The sequence below is a fragment of the Botryllus schlosseri genome, chromosome 8, assembly GCF_051294905.1.
Source record: "Botryllus schlosseri isolate E-star chromosome 8, Bs_hap1, whole genome shotgun sequence".
In the NCBI taxonomy this organism is placed as follows: domain Eukaryota; kingdom Metazoa; phylum Chordata; class Ascidiacea; order Stolidobranchia; family Styelidae; genus Botryllus; species Botryllus schlosseri.
Window position 1 is genome coordinate 8,881,517 of NC_137243.1, and position 14,841 is coordinate 8,896,357.

Here is a 14,841-nt window from a genome sequence, read left to right on the forward strand (position 1 = left end):
TCTTCGAAATCAGACACCCACCTGGCCTAGACAAAAATGGAGGCATGCACATTTGCACAATTGCACAAGCACATGCACACTGAACGAAAAGTAAAAGAAGATAATATAAAAGGACAGGTGACAAAAAAGGTGGCATGTGTCGGAAGGCGAGATCGATACATCAGGTCGTGGTCCGGTGAACTGGGGGGTTAACTAGTAACGAGTGCTAAAATGTTGAGGAAAATAGAGCCAACGCTGCTACGACACGAATACGACTAACCCGTCACCATGAAAATGGTGTGATCTCCGGTAGCAATGAGGAGCAAGAAAATACTAATTTAAAGCCGAAGGAGACCACATTACCGCTTTCCAAAATTCATATATGTTCAAGAATTACAAAATTACTTTTGATGCGATGTATTTTGCATTATTTTTCTTGTGGCTGAATAAAACGCGCATATATGAACTTTCCGCACCCCATCGTGGTATCACGCCATAATGATACTCGAATACGCAATAGAGTAATTTCGGTAGTCGATTTTGCCTAGCCGTAATTGTTACCTAACAATATCCATCAATACAAGACCAACCCACCTGTGTTACAATTTTCTAACGGCCCGCAAGACGACACCCCGTTGGTACAGCGGCATACGGTGCACTTGTCCAAAACCCACGTATCTCCGTTATGTCTTTTGTCGCCGTTATCCAAAACGCACATCCGCACGCACTCGCACGACTCCAAATCGACGACGCGCTTTTCGAGGGTGGCCTGTAAAACGCAAAGTCAATGAACATGACACATCTGTTGCCAGAGTGTATATAATATATATATATAGTGTAAAATGAGCGCGTTTCAAGCGTAAAACAAATTCTGTGACGGAGTGGGTTCTTAAATTGGGGCCCGTGGACTGGCTTTAAAGGGGTCCCAGCAAATACCAACGAAAATCTTAGGGTTGAGACCAAAACGCCGAAAAATTAAATCATGAGTTTACGGTCGATTCGTGGATTAATCAATCCGGTGATTAATAGCAAGATGATCCTTGTGCAGAAAAGTTTTTTTTTTTGGAAGTGAATCAGTTGATTTTAGAATCCATCAATACAAGTCTTAATCTGTGAATGCAGCACATGTGTGGTCTTCTTCTTGATTTTTGTTGGCAATGCATGTATATCACACGTCTTGTGGTTTCCGTTTTAAAGAAGGACCGAAATTAAACTTTTTATATGATTAATGCAAGTCTACAAGTACGCAGGGTAAAAATCAATATGCCTGCGTGACGCGGGCCTGCAATTCCACAATTTATACGCACATTTCGCAGCGCAAAAACAACGCCGATTAGCGTGATTCATCATCCACGGTGGTTGGATATGCGGGGCGGAGTATTACTGGAGTCGAATCACCGAAAAACCACATGTGAGGAACTGAACGCGGGTGGATTTGTAGGTGTTGCGTTTGATATTCGGGATGCTCGCCGGTTGTAATATAAAATTGAAATCGAAGACCAATCTTGGATACAGACCGCGGCTCGCTCGAGGCCTTGTAATATGTAAGCTCAAAACCGATACCATATAATGTATCACATTGCGTATTCGCCGGCTTATTTCTCTTAACCTTAACTTTACACTTGGTAATTATTGGCGTGAGCTATGACGGAACACTGTCTTTAAACTGAAAAGCGATATCAAGGAAATTGGGTACTGCGCGTGTGGGAATAAATCAAAATCTAAGTGTGTCGCTTTTACGACCATGACCGTAGCAATTCATAACACAGATGAAACGTGATTTTTACGGAATGTCATATTCGTTGTATTACACGGATGACACGGCTTTCGAAGAATAACACAATCACTACGAAGCACCCATCTCAGATAGTAAATCTTGGCTGTTATAGAACGCGATGTCGAAACGATGAATTAGTCACAAATTAATTGCGAGGTCACAGCAATGATATACGATTCCGGTAACCCGCGAGTATGCTTGTTACGCACACTATAGTGAGGACTCAGTACTATATATTAAAATATAATTCACGGATGATTTACGCACGACGAACGCTGAGCATCGATAGCAATTTTACGGATATGCACCCGAGTTTGATCAATTGTAATTTGTAATTGAGCTGACTATAATTAATCACATTTTCATGTAATTGTAATTATAATTGAAGCATTCCTATTTTGTGTTATTGTAATTATAATTTGATAAAATTATTGCCTAATTACAATTTCAATTACAGTACATTGTTATTGAAACTGACAATCACAACATAAAATAATTACATGGGTGTTCTATGCGTGCCTCGACTAGATAATTCAGCCATGCTAAACTGTTTCCCATACTTCAGCAGCAACAGAATACTTGGTAAATTACAATACAGTCTGAATCTTAATCTTTCAAAAATGGATGAACAGCAAATAAACTGTTCTGAAACCTGCGCTGAACCGTTTCCTACACCACGGTCAGAGCTTGCTGCAACAATTGCAAAATGAAATTCAAGTTTTCAACCAAGGCTTCATCAAACTTGATCTCGCATTTGAAGATGTTCTCCCAATCTTACCCCCAATCTTAGCCAAATTTACTGGGGCCAGAAGTTTTTCGCACCCTAATGTTCATCAAATGCAATCCAACAGTTTTTGAGCCATTGTAAATGTAAATGCGAACCAAAATTTTGAAATTAGTAGTAATCAGGAGCTTCTTTCCTTTTGCATTTATTTTAATTTTACACACCTTATCGGTGTCATCCTTATCGCTGAAGCCTTACCAATTACATTTCATTTGCCTTACTCAGCTCTGTATATTCGTTTGATTACATTTCATTGACTGTTTTGTAGCCTATTCGCTGTTAGTCGTTGCCCAGTCGCTCAACTTTTGGTTGTTAATAGTCGGTTAAAATTTTTTTTCTGTGTTTGTATTTTTCAGTACTCGTGATTAGGAATTGTTCGAAAACGTTCGAGTTTTTTTTAAATTAAAGGGTATTCTACATATCATGAATGAAACATGAATAGCTTGTGATTGTTGCTAATTACGTCGCTAAGGTTGTCAAAGAGCACCTCTCTACCGAATCAACTACATGTTTAACGGTAACTGTAATTGTAATTTGATATTATTAGCATGGAGTCATTGTTATTGTAATGTAATTGAAACATACCAGGGAGTAACTGTAATTGTAATTGTAATTGAACTGAATTAATGTAATTGATCCAACTCTGGTATGCACATGCTACAGATCTGCAGTGATTTAATGTTCTCAAATCCACATTCCACAACCTATACTCCAGATGCCAGCTAAAATTGAAATCAAAGTCAAAATCCAAAATTAAGTTAAAACTACATAGCGGTTGTGTTTAAAATCAAAATCCATTTAAAACACATATGTCCAAACCAGGTTCCTTGTTTCTACATGCAAAACTATACCTGAGTAAGTGGAGATAACCTATTTAAACTAAACACTACGGAAAAGTAGCAGGATTAGGTTACTGATGAGTCTTCAGGAGGCGCTAAAGACATGTCGAACTTGGTAAGTGGGCTATGAGTCAGGAAGGCTTGAAAACCACTGGTTAAAACTAGAATCTTTTTATGCAACCCTGACTGTCACCATGTTTAAATCCAATACCACATCCGCAAATGCCGCAGATCGCACAAAAATTCAAAATCACTCGACGTCACTGTCAAGAACGAATTTGTATCACGGTTTCGAGAATTTGGTAACTCCATCCCATGTTCATGATCATATCTGGCGCAGGATATACATGACACGGAAGGCGTATTACTGGAGAAGAGCCGCGGCACAACTGCTACCGACCTGCTCGTCTTTCATCATCCGCACCATCGCTCCCATCCGCCTGTTCTCCTTTCTGCATTCGCCAATCTCCGCGCGCAATTCCGCCAATACGTTGTCAAAACGTTGCAGAGTGTCACGGCTTTAAATCGAAGTCGCCATGCGTTAGTCATTGCATGGGAAACGAAATAACGGAGTCGCGGTAATGTTATGGCTAGTGCACTTCTATTTAGGGTGTTGCTTAACTGTATTGACCTATAATGGTCACTATGAGTTCGCGGTAAATCGTAATATTGTGGGACTGTCCACTGTTCAGGTCCCGCCGCAATCCTACCTCGAATTCTGGATCGCCGGGCGTGATTCGTCGGCCTGAGGCTCCATTGCATTCCGGCGCCTCGTATCTGTGTGGAATAAAGGATACGATTCGATATTTGCAGTTGCAACATGTATATTTCAAATATACGTCGAAGTCATCCATCAAATTTGTCGGCAGTCGCATGATGATTAAAACTTTATCGAAGTTCCAGGTTCAAATTAAATGCGACTGCGGTTTCGAAAGAAAGTAAAAAGTTCGTTTAAAATATTTATATGCGTATGCACCGCAAGTGGTACATTTGAAGCAAAGCCGCCATGAATTGTGACGGAACATCGAGGAGTATCGTCGCAAATGCGAGTATCTAATCGTAAGCCATTTGTACATATCAACAAAATGGGATTTTGTCATCGCAATTACTAGCCCACCAGCTGCGGCATTTGTTTTTTAATATAAAATCTTTTTGGTTGTGCTAAGATTCATGTTTATCAAGTGTTGGATATAAAATTACGCATGCAAATCAAATAAACTTCAATTCACATTCATAATAAGGTCCAAAATTAAGCATTTATACTAAAACAATTTGTATTAATTGATTTGATACGCTGTACCCATATACTCGATATTGGTGCTTCTGTAGGTTGCGCATGTGTGATTATGTCAGCGATTGAGGGCGGAAAGTGGCATCATTCCGAGAAGTCTGCTCCTAATTCCTATTTTACGTATGCAATTGGTAATAAGCAGGAAAGGGCGCGGTGAGCTGAGGTTGTTTCTGGGTCCTGATTTTATGGTGTTCAGATATTTTACATTGCAGTAGTTTGTTGCTCGTTCCTAAATCCTTATGCGTCTTCAAGCTCGGACCCGTCCCACCTAAGGAGTTCGTAAGACATTGTCCACGCAGCTATGGGTGGAGGATAGCGCCAATGACGGTACGATGAGGAATTCACAAAATATAGATATAACTCAAGAGTCGGACCCATACCAGAAACCCTTGGCGGCAGTCAAACCAATAAGTACTGTATGCCTAGTGCCTACCCGAGACGTCAGGATGTGGATGAATTTACCATGTGCATTGTACATGTATGTACGTACGTACATGTACAATGTAGTACATGCACACTTCCCAGAATTTTTTTTTAAAACCCAGTGCAAGCAGAAATGTATCCGTTCGATGTATGTCTGGGGTAAAGTAGGTGTTTCAGTGTTCGCGGCCATCATAAAAACTCGGGTAAAGCAGTAAAACTTTCGGCGAAGACTTCACACGTATCTCCACGCAATCAAGACTTGTGGTTAATGCATTGCGAAAAATGACTTTATATTAACATGACGCTATTATGAATTTGACTTGCTGACGTGGGTACGCAGCACACACACTCTTCGCGACCCAAAAGGTACAGTATTATGATCTGGTAGATTCGGTTGCTATTTGTTGAAGGATTGCACTTGACTTCACAACACATAGTACATCAGTAGCCGACATCACACAGTTAACATCTTTGGCCTTGAATACAATCACGCTGTAGGCTTTGAACAATCGCTGCTCAGTGCTCGTACTTGGCAACAGCCATTGTTTGCCTGCGCGACGTGCTCTGTCGAGTAGCCAGCCGTTTTATTATTATTCCTAAATGATTGATGATGCGGAACGTATGACGTCATGCGAAGTGGAAATTTCAGTCCGTGACCCAAATCGGGGAAACGTTTGAGGGGAATGAGTCGATGCTGATAACGGGACCACCGGCATCACGATACTCTGCACATAGACCCCTGTTCCATGAAACTAGGTATTGTGAAGCGATGATATAATATATACGACCGGATATTTTACTTTGAAATGTATAACCCGATTCTCAGGAAAATATAGGGTATCTTTACTGTGTTAATAATAAAACGGCAAGTCTCACTTGAAAAACTTTTAATCACTACGAATCCAATGATCTCAATGGGAAGTTACCAGTTGTTGATTGAGCTGCTACAGCAGACTGGTACATGACCTATAATAAGGGCTGGGCAAAAACGAGTGCCTGAGTGATTCGATTCGGAATCACGTAATATGCTTCGAGTCGAGTCGAGTAATCCAGTATCTCTCATTATGAAGTCATGACAGAATGCAATATATCAACTTCAAATATGTACCTTTAATGCGACCACAAACAATATAATTCCTGTTATTAAGCACAATTAGGATGCTTTGGTAATTTTCGACCATACCGATTTCATTGCACTTGGTGACAATGTTGTGGGATGATCATAGCTTCGGAAATGTGCTATTTCCAGTAACGTTCGTAGCTTTGTACTATATGTTTCGTATGCTACTATACAGCCAATCAATGTTTCAAGGCTTCAACAGTGAAAATTAGTATCGAAACTATAATTCTCGTTGATAAATTAACTTTCAGTGGCGAGGAGCGAATTATTTCAGTACTCGATAAAAATCGTATTTTACTACTCGACTCGAATCATTATAATTAATACTCGATTCAGATTCGAGTACTTGAATCATTGTGCCAAGCCCTACCAATAATATGAACTCTTCAGTAAATCCTCATACATTTCTGCTGAATTAGGACGGTGCCAATTACTAACATGCCAATGACAGTCGGCCCAAGTAATACTATCATTAAATCTAAAGCACAGACAGTATCCAATAGTATAAAAAATATTATACATGCATACAGTATGTGGTATATGGGGCAGGATGGATATTGCAATGGCAGAGTGCTGCGGTCACGGCTAATAGTGTCCTTACTTAGTCACCATGTAAAGATACGAGGATAGGGCTAGGATCATACGCCCTTATCACCGCGCAAGCCAAAATCCCAAGTCGAACACGGGTTATACATTTAAATAATAGACCTATTATGTTCGGTTAGTGCCGCGATGCCACGGTAGACTGGAATTTTATCCACACAAGTGTGAAACACAACGAGCGATTCTTTTACGGAACCTCGAAACCCACGATAACAGATTGCATTGTTAAAGCATAGTTACTCATGCCTAGATAAGCCGGCATGAACAGCCCGAGGCACACTTTGTAGTATATAGTACAAGGATCTCATCCATTTTCAAATGCGCTTCGGAAACCCGCAAAGCACCAAAGCTCGCTATTGTGGCGCTCTTTAATCTATAGTTGACATTCGTCATCATCGCAAAATTACTGTGATGTCATGTTTAAAGTAATAAGCGTAAACCGCAAGCCGGTGAATGCGAAGACAATAATCGCAATGCTCAAATTTTCACAACATATTGTTGACAGTACCGTTAGATATCCCTGGGAATCCATGGGCATTGTAAGGTGTCATTAAAAAGCTGAATATATTTGGGAGTAACAGTTTTAGATATCAGAAAACCCAATACGCTCGATGTATAAACGCGCAATTCACGGATTCTCGAACCTCCAATAAAGTCCGCCAAGGCAAACAACGAGAACTACTTTTAATATGCGATATAGAGTTGATAGTATCCTCTAGTTGAGAGTCTGCCAGTACGTTAAATACGGTGCCAAGTCAGTATAAAAACTCTGGCAGAGCTCATAAACCTTTCTTTTCGTGTGCGGTACACCCGCATTCGTTATCGCCACAAGCCGCCGCGGTGATTAAAAAGGCGCCGAAAGATTCATGTTATCGCGGGCGATAAACCCGTCCACAAGAGGAAATCCTCTTCCAGATAATATTGTAACAGTTGCAGACCAGTATAAACACTTCCCCTGGCCTATCGCAAAGCGATGGCACCTATGAGTACCACATGTGTGCTATATTGGGGTTAAAATTATGTAATAGGTCGAGCAACATTACATTTCTGAGCCTGTCGCGCGTAGACACGATCATGACACATTCTATAAAAACGAAGCTAATGCATTTCTCCGTTGAATTAGGACAAGGTCTCCGTGACAAGACGCAGATTACAATATTGCATTGCTATTATCACTAACAACAGAGGGGGAAGAAACGGTGTGGCTCTCTAGCGGAAAGATAAAGCCAAAATCTCGCATTAACGAAAGCAAATTTGTTTGAATAACTAACAAATCAATACTACAAGGAAATACTCCAACAGACGCTGTGACACGGCGGTACGTCAGATGACGCACGCGTCGTACCGCACCAGAATCAGTCCCATCAATGGAAGACTTGGACAACTAGAGAATTATACTAATTTCAGCGACATGTCGGTAAACTAATTAGAATCTAATTTTGAAATGTTCGTATGCTCTAATTTTAATTCTAATCAAATTTCAGTTTTTTTTTTCTGAAAAAGACACAGAAGAACCGTATCGAGCGAAACGAGCCAGGCTTGTTGTAAAGACGTTTGCCATTCTCATGCTGATGAATGCGAACTATGACTCGATATTAAATGAACTTGATTTTTGTTGTAATTCTTATGCGAATTCAGCAATTCTAATTTCAATCACATTTGGAAAAAATGTGTAACTATAATTCTAAATTGCAAAAGCAAAACGCAACAGGAATCGCACGCAATTGCAAGAAAGTCGGAAATTTATAGATGCTATTCACACACATGACAAAAGAAAATTTCAATGAAGACTTGCAGTACGGGATAACATAATTTCTTCGGCAATATACAGTACACACCCAACGTGAAATTATGCACAGCCAATGTTACGACAGTGAAAAGGAATACACATGACAATCCCAAAATTATGATACCGCGCGTTTTCTCACTACTAATGAACGACATTCTCAGAGTTGAGATTTTGGTCAGCCTTAACACAGTGCAGTTTCGAAACAATGGAGACATGAATATGATAACATCAGCTTACAACTGTGGCGGCGCGAAATCCTCAATGGAAAATCGTATTTTGATGTTTAATATCGGCGCCGGAATCTTTACCGGGTTTCCGGCTCGCATTTTATCGCGCACATAGCCCGAGCAGCTGATCGCAGCCCGGAATGTATGTTAAACTAACGCTCACCACAACGACACGGTAAACATAAGCCGGATTTCCGGCGCGTAAGACATTTTCCAATGCCCGCCACCGGTATATAGACGTCGACGATGCGCCTGATTAGGCATGACGTCACCGATTTCTAAGGTTGCATTACTTGTAGACGCATTTGGTTTACGAGGTCGCTCGTAAATTTTGAAATAGCAACGATGAGTGTATGTATTACTAGCCAAGGACGGCTGCGGCTTCTATGTGGATACCTGCTCAAATTATCTGTTTAAAAAACTATTAACCAGGTTCCGTCCGTCCAATGAGTTTTGCAAACCCGTTTTGGTAATCAGACTGCCAGAGACACCACAGTATCAATAGTATAATTCCATCAGTGCATCTTACATCTAATGCAATTGCAATTTATGTATCTGGACATAATTCTTTCACCCTACCTTGATACCGAATTCGTTTCAGAAGGTTATATTTTCAATAGTAAATAAACCATATCTTTGGAATTTGATTTGGTTCTCGACCAGGAGTCAACTGGCCCTTTTGGGTCTCCGATAAGGTTACAGGGTATGTTTGCGAGTGCACCGGAAATTGGTAGAGTGAAAAAATCACTGGTGTATTAATTTCACCTGTATGTACTTGTACAATGTACATTGTACAACGACTTGTAGGGAATGGGCTTAATTGGGTAACGTCAATTGTTTACGCAACTTGGTGGATAGGATACATCAAAAGGCTTCTCATTATTGTATCTGCCTTGAGCTTGTATCATTGCTACTCAATAAAATATGACTGCACTGCTCTGCTGGTAGGAACAGGTTTTAGTGAATTTCGACATTCTTAAACTAGAATATTGCTTTTAAAGTTTACCAGTATTTATAAGTGGGAGTATGGTTTTGCAAAAGTATTGGTTGATAATTTTGGGGTCTGTAGGCAGCCCACTTCATTCAGTGGGTCCGTGATATACAAAGGTGAAAAGGAATTTTACATTTATATTCGACCTTAAGCAGTAAAGTTGCTGATGCTGATCGCGTATGCCTGATAATCTCAGCACACTTGTATTGTCAGGCATATAGCGGCGATGATAGTTAATAGCTCAGGTTCAGTCTAAAGCGGAAATCGACGGAACTATTTATGATGATACGGTCAGACGATTTCGCTCACAATTCTCCGTAATTTTGCGCTACGGTCCTATGTCGCGGAATATAAAACGTAGGAACTCGCACCACTATCGCTATAGGGATCGCGTATGATTGAAACGGCGTTTAATTTTCAATCGATCAAGGCGGCTGTAAGCGCTGTTCTGTTTTATGATAGGTGATTTATTGAATTCAGCAGTAAGTTAGAAAACCTTACAAAATCGAGAGACGGATAGAAATGTGCCGCCGAACGCCTCAATACACGAATGTGTCGCCGCTACAGTTGTTAATCTCGCCGAGTACCCATTTCTGGTATCATTTGCATTTCAATGCGTTCCGATGTAAGTACACTTGCGTGCAACCCGCTCTCCTAAGTGTCAGTACCGTAATGCAACTTATCACGTGACTGATTGACCTCTCGTAAAATACTGAACCCGGGGATTTTTCCAAAGCATGGAAGATCAATTCCTGACTAGAATTTTACCACGCGGTTGGGTTTCTGCGATTCACCGCCCTTGTCACGATTCTCAATATAGATTTCAGTGCACTACGCGCATCCGACCATCACTTGATTCCCCGTAACTATAATATTACCAATGAAGAAGTGTAGAAAAGCTATGCGAAACTAGCCTCAAAATAGAAATGGTACATTGTGTACACATCATTCGCAATGCGACCAGTAGCGTCTCGGATTATTGGGATAAGGTTAAGTAGACTCGCGGTGAAGCTTGAGGTTTTTTCTGAAGTGTGTGGATTATGGGGGTGAACGGAAGTATTGTTTGGTGGGCGTCTCGAACAGTACCAGCCGTGACGTAATCGCTTGACGCCGATATAGCTGATCACCCTTTCATTCAAGGGTTTTTTATTTCGGTAATAAATACCAGACTGTCGCGACCTTCTTAGCTTGGAGACTAGTAAAAAATTATAAACAGATTTTGCGGAGCGGTTACCCTTACCCTTCAAGATTGGCCCGGAATAGAATTACGAAAAATTATACGTGGCTCAGAAGAAAATAATGGGAACTTCAATTCAATGATAAATTTGTCGCTGTCTTTTTGGATATATTTCATGTGTTACACGTGGTTCTATTGAAGTTTCTGCAAGGCGAAGTCCTGTTTTAAAACCATTGCCTCTTCGCTAGTTCCTATTATACTGCGAAGGATTGCTAAAAATTTAACAATTTTTGATCAAGAAGTCTTCTTAGCTTTCACATAACTGATCATAAACGGGTTCGTAGACTACTGTTAGACAGATTACTTCAATACTTGCATTATTGCGACGAAAGGTGAGTCCAAAGTAGACCATGGACTCTATATTACGACAACATGCCAAAAAATAGGTTCCAAACATCTAAATCAATGGGACATTTTTTCTATAGCTGATGGTGATGGGCATGCGTCCAAGTTCTTGCATTTTGCAATTGATATTTTAAATTGTAATATACTTGGCGGACCGGCACCGGCACTTCACAATCATGACCGCGAATACCGGGTGAAAAGATACCAAATTCGCATGATGATTTCATATCTAACCTGTAGCCTCTTTCGGTCTTGGATCCGAGCATCTCCACGGTAGACTTTTTACAGCAGGAACGTAAACTCTGGCGCGTCGTAATTGACCCTGCAGATTGGATTTTGAATTATTTAGAATATCTAAGACTTGGATATCACACAACGCCGCTAAAATATTGTTTGTTCCATACAAGGACCTAACTTCGAAGGCGGAATCCAATTTGCACCATATTCGATGTTTCAAAAATAGGAAAATCTTTGATCGATTGAAAAATATATTTCGTCGCGAAGGCACCTTTTGATCACTTTGATCGATCAGCAAGATTTCGTGGCTTCTCCAATATAACTATAGCTACCCATATATTCCGGACTAGGACAACACTGGTCAACACATATTTTTGGCAGACAAAGTAAGACTGGTTTTGGGGGTTGTGAAGGGCACTGATTTCGAATATGACCTTAGTTTTTTCAAACTATCTCTTGTTTTGGAGATAGCCCATGGGGCTATTTTGACCAAAATCTCCCATTTTCGCTGTAATGGCTAGAGAGAAAAATTGGTTCAGTCGTACTATAAAGTTTAGAAATTAAATTTACTTGATATTTTTATACACAGAAGATTCTTTCAAATCAAAATACAGCAACAGCACTATATTTAGGGTTATTAGATTTATCATAGCTATGGACTTTCACGGATATCATATACATAAATAAACTCCAGTCATATATATATATATAAGCACTTACCTAGATACTCAAAGAACGTGGCATTAATTCATCAGTTTTACGTCAACCATCTATTGTAAATTTGAAATAAACAGTTGGAATATATTATCATCAATTTCTTTCAAAACCTAATTGTTTTTGTACGATTTTCTCCAGTAAGCAATTTAGTTCAGTTTCTCGAAAGGTTCCAGCAATGGTCTGCCATAATATGTTCATCTCATCTGCCCTGATATCTTTATTTTGTTGTTTTAATGTCTTGGTGGAACCTCTCCCCTTGCTAATCAACAAGGTGATCAGGAAATATATCAAGATGACTGAACAGTAAGTGAACTTTTATGCTCATACTTGTTCCAAGTTTTCAATATTCAGATACGAATTTTCGGACCAACTGTTTGTAGTTGGGTGCTTTGTGATCGTCTATAAAGTTTTATTTGCTACATCTTCGGAGAAATCCCATTCAGTGAACTCCCTCCTATTACGAAATTGGAATCTTTCATCCGTATTCGAATCTGAAATCTATCGAAGATACCAGATCTAAGCTTCTCGTTTGATAGGGATAGTATAGGGGATATTAGGGCCACGTCAACTTGACGAAAAATTAGGGATAAAATGAGGGCAAGGGATGCACGCAGTTCACATGTACACCACAACACATATATTGAGGATCATATCGTAACAAAAACAGAATCAAACATGCTCAAGTCATATCTACTCGAAGTAAAAGATTTTAGTCGTACATTTCATAAACTGGAATACGTATTGTGATCCAGTATATAATATATATTATAAGCGTGGCAGCGTGGACTATGAGGAAAATTTGTTGGGAAATTACTGGTACATATATAATGTTTGTGTCAACTCTCAACTGCATTTGTCGGTCCGCCAAGCGAGCAGATTACCAATAACGACGTATCGCAACGTACAATATACCACATACCATAGCACTATGAATAATGTTGCAACCTATTTGTAATTATCTTGAATCTTTTAAGATGAAAAGTCGTGGACGTCAGTCGCTTTCAAGTAAATCTTGTTTCTGAGTACTGCGTGTCTGCATTACAAGTTGAACAAAATCACAACATAATCACTTACTGTGAATTGAGCGTCGGTAGATTCGCTGTTTCCTCCGATTTCAATAGCACTGTCCCTTGGTAAGTCAAGGTTTAGTTCATTATCGAGACGATGAATTTGTTCCTCGGTGCATCCGATACGGCACGATATACTCGCATGGCTTGATCGCGCGAATATATACGCTTGTATCCAATTCCGATAAGCAGTTTCGGGTAGTTTAAAATCCACTTGATCGTAAACCAAGGCTCTGTTCACGAATTTAACCGTTAGGGTGCCCGCTGTTGAATCCAACAAGACTTGGAACCACGTTGACACCCCTCCGCTTGTGTCGGAATATAATCTGAAGATTGACGACACCTTTCTAGATCCTGCTCGAACCTCAAACGACAGCGACAATAGGCCGTTACTGTTTGCATCTGTAACGAGGTGATTATTAGTCAGCTAGGTAGGAGTAATGTCATCGTACAATTTCACTATGACGTTATGAGAAGAGCGAGAGGCAAATGTACACAATGACGTCAGGCTGCACCAGTGCACCCTGCATTGTTGCACTTGGTACTTCTCAAGTAAGACTATTCACGCACGGCCATGGGGGTAATCGGTTACACGTGAAAATACCTAGTTTGGGTCATTTCTTACTAAAAATTTACCTTCAACGACTTTGTTTGCGTTAGCTTGCGAGCTTTTTACTGGAACGGATTTCGACTTGAATTTCCATGTGAATTCATTCACCTTTATTACGCCACTCGCGTCATTTTCTTGTAAAAGCTCTGCAAGCCAATCAATCGCCAAATTATTACCAAATGACCGTGGGTAAAGTCATTGTAGTTCTCTTACCCAACGAATTCGACTCTAAAACTTCTTTGCGTTGCGTTGCTGAGGCTTTCTTGTGTCGCCTGTGCAACCTTCCTTTACGTGAAGATACTCCGATCAGCAACGTGAAACTTAGCGTGTAAAATAGTAGGTCTGGAATCCTCATACTTTTGAATGTTCCTTCTATTCCTAGCCGGGATGGCTTTAAATTTTCGATCCCCTATCTACTGCGTGAGTCATGCGGCAACTTCATCGAGGCTCGTACTAGAAGGATATACGAAGTGATTAGAGAAAACCTGAGCAAACTAAGTATCCTTCGGTCTGCTATTCTTGTTCAATTGTTTGCGCTAAATCTCACTCTCTATTTGGATAGGATCACTTTGGTACACATTTCACTGAAACGGCGAAATTTCGATGTAACGTCCAAACTAACGAGTAACACGAACATCGTACAAATTCCTTCGCTTCGACATCTCGACGGATTGGCGATTGGTCACCGCACGAAAGTGACTTCAATTGCGGCAGGTGATATCTTTCAACGTCAATAAATCACGTAAACTATGCCCTCAAAAATCGAACTCCCGTTTGAGCTCTATCGCCATCCTACGAATGTTTT

General features: G+C 40.2%; 1 protein-coding gene across 4 annotated transcripts in view; it reads right to left on the reverse strand.

The window, feature by feature from the left end:
* The window catches only part of LOC145445594 (uncharacterized), an 82,356-nt gene extending 67,861 nt beyond the window's left edge, over positions 1 to 14,495 (reverse strand). For 3 of the 4 annotated variants that reach the window (XM_080323786.1, XM_080323785.1, XM_080323784.1), the window contains exons 1-7: positions 14,250 to 14,494; positions 14,063 to 14,182; positions 13,434 to 13,828; positions 11,640 to 11,727; positions 4,090 to 4,156; positions 3,780 to 3,897; positions 574 to 748 (exon numbers count right to left, since the gene is read on the reverse strand). In XM_080323786.1, the coding sequence (XP_080179912.1) occupies positions 574 to 748; positions 3,780 to 3,897; positions 4,090 to 4,156; positions 11,640 to 11,727; positions 13,434 to 13,828; positions 14,063 to 14,182; positions 14,250 to 14,391 (1,105 nt within the window). In that variant the 5' untranslated portion in view covers positions 14,392 to 14,494. Of the gene's footprint in view, positions 1 to 573; positions 749 to 3,779; positions 3,898 to 4,089; positions 4,157 to 11,639; positions 11,728 to 13,433; positions 13,829 to 14,062; positions 14,183 to 14,249 lie in introns of all 4 variants that reach the window. The other variant, XM_080323787.1, reaches the window with a different exon arrangement.
* Positions 14,496 to 14,841: the final 346 nt, after the last annotated feature.